The sequence below is a fragment of the Chaetodon auriga genome, chromosome 13 (assembly GCF_051107435.1).
Source record: "Chaetodon auriga isolate fChaAug3 chromosome 13, fChaAug3.hap1, whole genome shotgun sequence".
Classification (NCBI taxonomy): Eukaryota; Metazoa; Chordata; class Actinopteri; order Chaetodontiformes; family Chaetodontidae; genus Chaetodon; species Chaetodon auriga.
This window is the reverse complement of record NC_135086.1, coordinates 23701370-23713124: the sequence shown is the minus strand read 5'-3', so window position 1 is coordinate 23713124 and position 11755 is coordinate 23701370. Positions and strand designations below refer to the sequence as shown.

Here is an 11755-nt window from a genome sequence, read left to right as displayed (position 1 = left end):
TATAAATACTGTGTTTGTCACTTTGTGAGTAGCTTACGGCCAGACCGCCTCGACAACGCCTGAACTCGTCCGATCTCGGAAGCTAAGGGAGGCAGGGCCTGGTTAGTACTTGGATGGGAGACCGCCTGGGAATACCAGGTGCTGTAAGCTTTTCCGTTTAGGACGTTTTCTGCACACTGGAACATTAATCGTGTCTGGTGTGGAGAATCTACTTCACGGAGCTGCTTTCTTACAAAGGGCTAACATATTGTGAGGTGTGGATTCAAAAATAACACACGCACGCAAATGCACATTCAAGACAGTCAATGTGGACATTTATAAATACTGTGTTTGTCACTTTGTGAGTAGCTTACGGCCAGACCGCCTCGACAACGCCTGAACTCGTCCGATCTCGGAAGCTAAGCGAGGCAGGGCCTGGTTAGTATTTGCATTTGAGATTGCCTGGGAATACCACGATGTTTTACTTTTTTCCACTTGTCTTTAAGCACAGAACAGGGTGGTACTACTTTTTCACTCAAGACAGTCACTCCATTTCACACGTTTTCTGTCCACTGTAACATTAATGAACACTGATGTGGAGAAACTACTTCATGGAGCTGCTTCCTTACAAAAGGGTCCAATAATTCTGACCTTTGGATTGAAAAACAGGCGTACACATACATTCAAGACAGTGCTGGTATCAACAGTAAGACCAACATGTTTTATTTGTCATGCATGGATCGAATTGCTTTGTATAGCCTTCACAAATTAGATTTTGAGTACACATACGTCCAGTGTGCATACTGCAGCCACTTCAGTTTTCTGATGTAGAAAATAAAGAGTAGTAGTTCAGCCAGTGGTTATCACCTTCAGCCTTGAACATATGGAATATAATACTCTGCACCTCATGTGTAGCACAACTTGCACCTGTGTGGGGTTAATCATTGGAAATACATAATTATAGTTATCAAATCATTATATTGCTGTTCCTGGTTACTTTTTCTGCGAGGGAGTTTCGTGTCACTAAAATGGATTTCACTAGGTCAAAATTTTGTTGCTGGTATTTAGTCTGTGTGTGTTTGTGTATGTGTGTGTGTGTGTGTGTGTGTGTGTGTGTGTGTGGAGGATTGTGTGTGTGTGTGTGTTGATATTTCAGAATTTGTTATCATTACATTATGTGCAACATGTGGTAGAAAATGTTTCTAATTTACTAAATGTGTGGTTGCACATGAACACTTTGTTTTGGGCCATTAGTTTATAATGATCCTTTTCAATATCAGTATAGACCAGTATAATTCCTGGAAAAACGCTGTTAGCGAACGTTCACGGTGAAGGCCATGATGGACTGTACCATGTGAGGAGATCCCTAGGTTCTGCTTGATCCACACGTCAGCATTAATAATCGAAGTGCTTTAATAATGTAAAATCTATTCATTATTAATATTAGCACAGCACCGTATTCTGTCTATTGATGTGCGTGTATGTGTGTGTCATGATCAAGATCAAATATGGGCCGGGGGCTTGGCATTTGAAGATAAATCCACTTCATGACACATGCATGGAAACTCACACACACACACACACACACACACACACACACACACACAGTCATGTTTCCATCACTTCAGAGGACATTACAGTTTGATAATTTACATTATGGAGTTGTGTTTTGTCCCTAAAAAGGAGAGCCCCCACAATGTGACTGTGTAAAGTTGAAACAACATGAGTAATACACATCCACACACACGCACACAAACACACACACACACACACACACGCGCACACACATACACACATACACACACACACACACACACACACACACACACACACACACACACAGATTGACGTACGCAGAAATGCAGGCATGCATGAAATGCAGGCATGCAATGTAGACCATTAACTCAATACATCTTGCCCCTTGTTGAAACCGACTTTTGGGATATCTGTCCTTGACACACACACAAACGAGGACAAAATCATCCCTCTTCCTCCCTCATCTCTGTCTATCACTTTGTCTAGTACATATTTACACAAACACACCTTAGAAAAGCTGTTTGCTGGATTAGTGTTGCAAAGGCTTTGTAGCACATCTAGAAGAAATTAGATTTCAGCCTGCGAGACAGCCAGCTAAAGAAATTATTCAAAATTCACAGGTGTAACACTGTGTCTGACCACACAATTTTTTCTTTGGTGTACTGGTTGTCTTTTCTTAAATTCTTGTGTACCTGCTAATATATTACAAAAAGTCAATCTGAAGTTTCTGATGTTACCAGCCATTTGAGAGAAGAGGTATTAAGGTGTTTCTCTGTTTAGCCAGGTTCTTAATCAGCTGTGGTAGAGAATTTTCTAAACATAAATAGCAAGTGGCATTGCTGACAATTTATAGCATTTTTTTGACTCCAGAAGAAATGTTTGGTGCTAATTAGCTAAAAGCATGCTAACATGCCAAACTAAGAAGGTGAACATGATAATTATTACTGTATATCTGCTAAACATGAGTATGTAAGTGCTTGCTCATGAGGGAATTGATGGGTCTCTGTAGATAAAAGAGCTCGGCCTGTACCAGCTCTATATGGAAAGTGTCCTGAGACAACTGTTGTGATTTGGCGCAATACAAATAAAACTGAATTGAATTGAATTGAATTGAATTGAATTGAATTGTGCATGTTAGCATGCTGATGTCGTCACTTAGTTCAAAGAGCTGCTTTATTGAAATCCAGCCTGGCGAGCATAGACTGTTGGACTTGTTGAAAATTGGGTTGTTGAACTTTTTAAAATGTCATTTATGTGTGAAGAAGAAGATTGCCACGACTTTGCCCTGCAGCACCCCCATGCTGCACACAACCATGTCGGACTCACAGTCCTGTATCATCACATATTGTGGTCAGTTGCTGAGGTCATCCATAATCCATGCTGTAAGGTGGTGGTCCACCACTGTGTGCTCCAACTTATCTCCCGGAAGCATGGCCTATGGTATTGAAGAAACTGGAGAACTCAAAAAACATGATTCCAGCAGTGCTCTTTTCCCATATGTAGGACTCAGAAGACAGCGTCATTTACCACAGTGCCAGTATCATAGGCACACTGTAGTGAGTCCATTGATGGTCTCATCAGGGGGCAGAGATGGACAAGGACCAGCCTCTCCAGTGTCTTCATCAGGTGTAATGTCAGTGCCACTGGCCTTGTATCTATTGAGGTCTTTAGGGTGCAATCTTTGGCACTGGTACCATGTGGGATGTTTTCCACAGCTGTGGCACTTGCCTCGGAGATCAGACTCATGTTGAAAATGTGCTCAGTAATCCCCCACAACTTATCGACAAAGGAGTTGAGAAGCCTTGAGCTGATGCCATCTGGACCCACAGCCTTTTTGCCTTGATCCTCCTGAGTTCTTTCCTCACCTGGTGCATTGTGAGGGATGCTGTGCATCTATGCACAGGGTTGACTGTGACCTCAATGTTGTGGAAAGGGTGTGGAAATGTTCTGTGATGTGGTACTGGTAGTTGACTATGGTTAAAGCAGCCGTGCAGAGGGCGAATCAGTCCTGTTTAATATTAGACTCTGCTGGAATGTGTACAACAACTTCACATCTTCAGAGAACAATGTGAGAGAGGACATGTGATCACACCATTTTACAAATGCCAGTGCACACGTGTATGCACACATGCACCATGCACGCACACGCACGCACGCACACACACACACACACACACACACACACACACACACAAATGTTTCCATCACCTCACACAGTTACATGCTTATACCAGAAATCAAAATTCATTCTCAGTGTTTGGAAGCCTGCATGTTATCCTCTTTGTGCAATGCCAACATTGCATCTATTCAAACTGATGAACTCCAAGATATTTTGTATATTGCTGAAAAACAACAGCATATTGGTGAGTAAAATGTTCAGTTTGAACAACACCTGTTCAAACCTTCCACTGCAGACCTGGTAAGTCAAGATTGTGAGACTCTGAACTTTGTCAAAGATGGAAGCTAATGCTAGCTCGATGCAAAGACGGCCAAGCACTTTGAGCAGATGAAACAGAAGAGGTGAACAATCCACAAGTCTGCAACAAAACTATTGCATTGCAACTTGCATTGAAGAGGAGCAAAGATGTGCTTGACCGTGTAAACTCTCTGAAATGCTGTCAGTATTGTTGACCAAAGAAGAAAGTTTAATGCACTTACACAAAGGCACTCAGAACAAAACACAGATGGAGGAATTTGGGGCAGAGACTGCAAACACTCAAGGACCACATCCTCACATGGAAAGCTTGCTCCAGCAGACTCATTCTGTGAGTATGTGGGTGAGAGATTCAGGTTTCAGATTACTAAATAAACAGACCGTCAAACTGCCCAAGTTAGTGACAGAGAAAGACGGTGGAGAAATAAGACAGTGTCAAGAATTTGGTCTCAATATGAAGCTATTCATAACAGCGATGCCCTGTGTAAGAAGAAGTTTACTACTCCTGAAGTCCAAGGGACTTACTATGACTGACTCAAAAGGATCATCGCTAATACCTGCTCTAGTCAAAAGATTCAGGGAGAGCTAAGAAAGCATAGAACATAGTTTCATGAAATCTGTTAGCTGAAATTTGGACAAAACAGATAATGAATAAAAAATAAATTAAAAAATCCAAAAATCTTTTGGAAAAACTGGCAAAGGAATACTTAGGCTTGAAATCAGCTCATAAGTGTGAGACACCTACACCTACTGTGCTGAAGGTGGGAGATATCACCTTGATAGGAGAAGACACATACCCAGGCAGACCTGGAACATTAACAGGATAACAGACCTGTTTCCAGGGAGAGATGGACTCATTTGTACTTCTACAGGCAGGGTATTCAGCTGATATACATCCTCTAGAGATTAGTTGAAAGGTAATGGACTTAATAGTTCATTGGTCACGATAATGTAATGAATTGTTTTGTTTAAGGTAACAATGTTAACATTTTCTTAAGGTAAAAATGTAATTCATGCTGTTTTGTTTAAAAATAGGTTTTCAAAGAAAAGCTAAAACTTGTTTACATTACTTATATACACAGTAGGTTACCTGCTAATGGTAGTAATTCAGTATTACTATGAAAATAAAAATAAAAAATAAAAAACAGGAAATGCCTTTATTTTGAAGAACAAGGAAGTAACCTGTTGAGTGCTTATCGCTCGCTTCAGTGAAGATATGAACACAAGACATCAGATGAAAAGGTCCCTTTTAACAATGTTTGTTCACTATCTTCACTGTAAGCAGATTGGTGCGTAAAATGTTCAGTTTGAATGACACCTGTCCCACTGCAAATCATTAAAGGTAAATCTGAGTAGCAAAACAAATATTTATTGAATTAAAAATGTGATGTGTAGAATGCATATGATGTCTGAGGAGAAAATTTTGCTGAAAGCACGTTGAGCTTTACCCCTACTATCTGCAGCACAAACAAGGAGCAGGAGTGCCCAACTACCTCCAAACATCCTCAACCATTCACTGGTCTCTTTTTCCATGTCTGTACTCTACCATATGTGAGGGCTGATAGCAAGACTTCCAACATCTTTATTCACACTGGATTGAAGGATTACTCTATATAGCTCACAGGTTCACACTGTGGGAAGCCTTGACTCTGTGTGTGTGTGTCAAGCATGGTGATAACTCTTTCAAGCAGCAGAGCACAAACAATGGTTCTTTATCAGCTCTCTCTCAGCCTCCGCTGTTGTTAGAATGATATGCACACACACACACACGCACACACACACACACACACACACACACACACACACACACACACACACACCTGCCTACCTGTCATTCAGTCCTTGCAACTTAATTTACACTCAAATCGAGATCAAGTCGCTCAAGTTGCATTGTCTGAACGGATGTAACTCAGTGTCCCGCAGGTCATGATCATCTCACATTCTCTAATTATGCCTTGATGTGACAAATAAATTGACATCAAAGCAATGAGAGCATGTAGGTTTCATCCAACACTGTATCACAGATGTATCAACAAATTCAATCTCACACTTTCCAAAATTTTCACTGAAGCATTACATTATCAGTTTTTGTTCCAGAGGTTTCACTAATTTAAAAATAATCTGAAACTTGAATATTGAAGGAAACCCACATGTCACAGAAACTATGTGGCTGGAGTTTTTGTTTTGGCTCAGATGACACTTTATATTGTACTTTGAACAACATCACTGTAAACATGCCAATGTTGCCGTCCAAGGAAAAAAGCTGTTTTGATGATCAACAACATCTACATGAGCATGTACCTGTCTATCTGTGACATCTATCTGCATCATCCTCTTCCTCTGACTTACCCAGTATGGCCAGCACAGTGTTGTCTTTCAGGACCTCCATGGATCCAGAGCAGACGAAGTAGATGGCCTGCAGGGCGTCTCCCTGCCGGATGAGGAACTCGCCTGGAGCGCAGAAGGAGGTCTTGATAATGAGGGACAGGGAGCGCAGGCAGCCCCTGCTGGCTGACTCGAACAGGGGCAGCTGGAGCAGCTCCTTGTTCAGGTGCATGGCAATGTCAGCCCTCAGCTCGTCTGGGAAGTCCTTCAGTAGCTGTAAGGTGTGAAGGGGTTGGCACTTTTGTTATAGGTGTTCTTTCTTAAGGCTGCTGAAGCTAAACAACAGGTCTCCACACAACCATTCACAAAACCACCATCTTTAATTACTTGAAAGCACTAATTACCTCCTAATTAAAACATGTGACTGAAGGGAAATGTGGAGCAGAATGAAAGTTGAATAAGCCATTTTACAGAAGACATTTTGACCTGCCAAACACAGGTGTCGCTAGTAACATTATATATGACTACACACTGCACTAACTCCTGGAACAAGCCATAATTATCAGTAATTAGATCCACATGTGCTTTTATTGTGATAACAAGTCAATGATTCATTTGGAACAATGAAAAAACAACAGTGATATGATGCTAGGAAGGCTATCATGATTCAGGTTATCAAGCTGTATTGTGAAAGAAAAATGATTTATTCAGCAAAGTAATGCAAAATATGAAGAAAGAACTGTCCTCCTCTAACCCTCATTGTTGCTACAGAGCCTTGCTTCTTTTGTGTGTAAAACTTCAAAGTTTAACTGGCACTGGCACACCAGCACTCTGAACTGAATGCAGAAAATGCTGAGTAATTAGGGAACTGTTTCTTATTGCTCTGCCAAATGTCGTCTTTCAGTTAGCTGAGCATCAAAAATGGTTCACCTCTATTGTTTTGGAGTGGGAGCAGAAACCTCAGATGCAGAATTTCAAAGCATCAACATCTGAAATTGTTTCAGGACTAGAAGTCACTAGTAGCTTTCTTTTTTTTAGATATTGAGTGAAATCCCCCTTTAATGTTAAAGTGTAATTAAGGTGTTTATAAAATCAGTATAAACAATGAAATACTGACACACCCATATCCTATTGTGTTAAATGTGTGTTGAACTAAATGGAAGCTCTCTCCTCACCTCACTAACATCTATTCCGTTGTTGACCGACCATGTTGTCTGGAAACACTCCAGCATGCGCTGCTCCAAGGCCTTGGGCAGCCGATGGACCCTGATGAAGTCCTTCAGGTCCTTGGTACGGGTGTGGTAGAGGGAGCGGCGTGAGTACATCCTCTGGATGATCGCTGTCACATTACCAAACACCACGGCATGCATCAGTGCTGGAGACAAAGGAAAAAGTTATTGGATTGGCTTTTTATCTAGAATGGCCCTCCGGAAAATCCCATAATGCTTCTGCATAGCAGGAAGCTTTGTGGGATGTCTTTATAGTATAAGCCCAGCAAAGTTAAAGAGCACAGGGCTAAAAAAGATTTAGCTGCTCTAAAATCACCATAAAGCACTGCCTCAAGTGGATTACTATTTTCACAAAACGACAGTAACACCCTACTGAAATAAAAAATAATCCCAATGTTGAATAACTCCTTTATTTCTAGTGAACAAAACACCAATAACAACTACATTATTATTCTGAAACTCAAAGTGCCTCTAATCTCAGTATGAACTGGTATTAATGGTGGTATTAATGTTTACTCAACACTTGCACAGTCACAGTCAGCTTTGCTTTGAATGTGAACAGCTACACCATGTGAGTACTGGTGCTATGCATTTTTACTTTCTTGAGTGCACTGCACAGTAGTTTCTCCCCATAAATTTAATTCTTGCTCAAGTAGAAAAGCTGCTGAAACAGTGTTCAGACCACTTCCACAGTCCAGTGACACCCAGACTAATGATATTTTTTTCGGATGACTGCTCTGACAGGCAGTCATCCTAAAATAATGTTGTTACACCCACCTCACATTTTGAAAAACTTTGGTGTTAAACTGTATAAATATCATTCAGTTCCAGTTGAAGGGTGCCCACTGCTTCAGGGCAGTTCACCACTACAGCTCTGAACTCAGCATGAGGATGAATTCTGAGAGATTAATGAAGCTATAGTCTCCTCTCTGTGCTCTTCTGTCTGTTTTGCTGAGCTTGCTCTGCTTTGATAGAGGACTAGACACACATGACTGTGGGCACAAGGTTATTAAAAATCAATGCAACACGAAAGACACCCACTCCAAAACCCAAATTTAATTAAAGGATAAGGATAGCTTTATTCTATGTTGTTCTTACTGTCAACAAATCCCCTGCAAAGACCAAACCAACAATGTGTCTGTCTGTCTCTAAATATCCTCTGCCTTCCCTGCTCTGTCACTGGCATTCAGCCCTAAACCCATTGGGTTCTACTGAAAATGTCTTTCTACACATCCTCACATCATCGTGTTCTCTGCCCATAATCATCATCACATCCTGGCATTTCTCTCACCAAATAACACTTTCATTCCCTCTCTTTCATTCTCATTTCTTCCTTTATTGCTTTCTTCTGAACATTGAGTTCTCTCATTATGGATGTGCATCAGTGTAAAAATCAGCAGAATTCAGCATAGTATATTTTATGCATCCAGCTTCCAATGTTTTATGTTTTTGTAAAGAAGTAATGATACAATATCTATGGGAATCATTATTATTTCAAAAGGCTGGTAAAATATTTCTTCTGTTCATTAAAAATAAGGTAAAAGCATCCACATACACGTGCTGACTGTGAGCATTTCAGGACAGTGAAGGGAATTGTTAAAAAAAAAAAAAAAAATGAGCTCATGTATAAAGGGAACTACTCGGGAGAATAAATAGCACATTCATTCTATTGTATATTTTACCACTTATTATACTACTTTTACATGCAGTCAAATCCAGGACTTTGAAAGGACAGTTTTCATATTCAATTTCATATGTGAAGGATGTGTGTAGTTTTCAGGGGCTCTATTCATTTTGACCATTTTTTTTTTTTTATTTCTTATTCTCTTATGGCATTAGCTTGATGAGCAGGAAGTGCTAAATGTAGCTGTTTACTTCAAAAAGTATTTCTTTTACCAATTTTTAATGCAGTATAGTAATGATGTGCTAGAATGAAGACTGTCTGCCATGTGATGTGCATTGATTTTGGAAATATGATTCATGACATACAGTCTCTAAAGGTTTATGATTAAACTTTTTCACCATCGACCAGTGAAAAAAAAAAAAAAAAAAAAATTGCAAGAAATTGTAATATTGAATCTCAAAACTTGTAGGATCGCAAGACATATCAGATCGGCACCCAAGTATCATGATGGTATCAAATCAGATGATAAACATGTCATCCCAGGTCTAATGTTTGTTGTGTGTTACTGTTACTTGAGTGCTTACAGACAAGGGAAACAAGGTAATAGGCTTTATTGTGTTAGCGTTCTATTTCAATCTTCAAATACAATTAATTAGCTACATTTAGCATCAAAGCAATATCATTTTGTGACTTCAACAGATCATGATGTTTTGAAAATGAATACTCTGCCAGGTCTGCAGAGAGAGAAAGAGAGTCACCGGACTAACAGAAGTCCATTCATATATTCAATTCCTTTTGAAGCTTTAGCATCTGTGGGCTTTTGATTGAAGGTGACACACTGATCGCTGCCTCCATTCCAGGGATGAAAAAACCTACACTGGTAAAGAATATAGCCTCTGAATATACAGTATGTTGCTTAATGTAGGCTTTACATGAGACAATGTGTATATCTAACATGAAATTGTGTATTTTGCTTTGGTCAGTAAATTGTACTATGTGGATATTCACTACATTTTATTGACCCTCTTTTGTTGTTGATCGTTTTAATGCTTTTGTCCTCTATTTAAGCCCTTCTTGACCATATGAGGACAAAACAGTAGCAAATAAATGGACCAGACCCTTTTTAAAATGTTGAATTACTTTAAATAAAACTGCACTAAAGCAACACCAAAACATTAAGAGTGACAGACAATCACCGCAATAGTTTAATATGGTTTTTAAAAAAAAATGTCTGATGTTGCTTAGTTAAGCACAATATTCTAAACAAATCCTATATGTCCTAAAAACTAATGACTCATGGCTTAACCTTACACCAACTGTCACTTAAGTCTGTTAAGTAGTTTCTGGACACATCCTGGTAGCAAATAAACAAATGCACAGCCTAATAAAACCTCTAAATTATGAAAGTGGAACTAATAAGAAAGTAAATGGTTTTGCATACAAGAGTGTGTGTGTGCATGTATTGTTTGTCACCAATATGGAAAAGGAGCAATTTTTGGGAAATGGGACAAAGCAAAGTGGAGAGGGGCACAAGCTAAGAAACATTAACTGAAACACTCACTCACACACATACACACACACACACACACACACACACAGACACAGACACACACACACACACACACACACACACACACACACACACACACACACACACACACACGTTTCCCACCTCCTATGAGCATGGTGCAGATGGAGAAGATCTTCTCTGAGTCGGTGTTGGCTGAGACATTTCCAAAGCCCACACTGGTGAGACTGCTCAGAGCAAAGTAGAGTGATGTCACATAGCTGCTCCGCATTGATGGGCCACCACCCAGCATGCCCAAACTCCCGCTCCCAGAGTCTGTCCCCGACATGGCCTCGCCTCCCGACATATTTCCATAATATTGACTGGAGTTCCAGGAGCCTTGCCCTCCGACCTCTGACCCCGACACATTCCACTGACTGCTGTTGGCCGGGAGGCTGCTGATCGTGGCAGAGACCAGCGTCGTCAGGGGGGACAGGAAATAGGGGGTACCTAGCCGCTTGGCCAGCTCATGGAGCCATCCTGACATAGAAAGAGACAGAGACAGAGAGGAATGAATTTAGAAAATCCCTTTGTCTCACCAGTGAAAGGGAACAATTCAGCACTGACACATCTTTTTCATCTAAGATAAATGAAATGGATGTTATTATGCCATCATCTCCCACTGCACACAAAACTAGAGACACATCATCTCCCACTGCACACAAAGTTCCTGATGAAGCCCATTTATAGCTGAATATTTCCTGTACTGTCTACCTTTTGGTGATATCCATCAAATGCTGGAAGTAACTAAGTACATTTAATTAAGTTTGAGGACCTTGTCCTTTACTCGAGTATTTTCAAATGATAGGACAGTATACTTCTACTCCACTATATTTCAGAGGGAACTCTTATACTCCACTACACTAATTTAACAGCTATAGTTACCAGTTACTTTGACCTTACAAGAACACATACAATCATCTTAAAAAAAGATGATGCATTATTATAAATCAAAGGCCCTGTATAACCACACTGATGTTCTGTGGCTAATAACCTGCTCAGGCTGGAGCTAGACAAAGCTCTGCTTGGATTTACATGAAGTCACCTTTAAGAATGATTAA

General features: G+C 40.2%; 1 protein-coding gene and 1 non-coding gene across 2 annotated transcripts in view; one reads left to right on the top strand and one right to left on the bottom strand.

The window, feature by feature from the left end:
- Nucleotides 1–11755, bottom strand: part of kcnh3 (potassium voltage-gated channel, subfamily H (eag-related), member 3) — a 156880-nt gene that overhangs the window by 28169 nt on the left and 116956 nt on the right. Inside the window, exons 8-10 of the mRNA XM_076746505.1 lie at nucleotides 10800–11174; nucleotides 7450–7649; nucleotides 6299–6548 (exon numbers count right to left, since the gene is read on the bottom strand). Coding sequence (XP_076602620.1) covers nucleotides 6299–6548; nucleotides 7450–7649; nucleotides 10800–11174 — 825 coding nt within the window. The remainder of the gene's footprint in view (nucleotides 1–6298; nucleotides 6549–7449; nucleotides 7650–10799; nucleotides 11175–11755) is intronic.
- LOC143331092 (5S ribosomal RNA) lies at nucleotides 32–150 on the top strand. The gene has a single exon (XR_013078061.1). It is a non-coding gene; the product is annotated as a 5S ribosomal RNA (ribosomal RNA).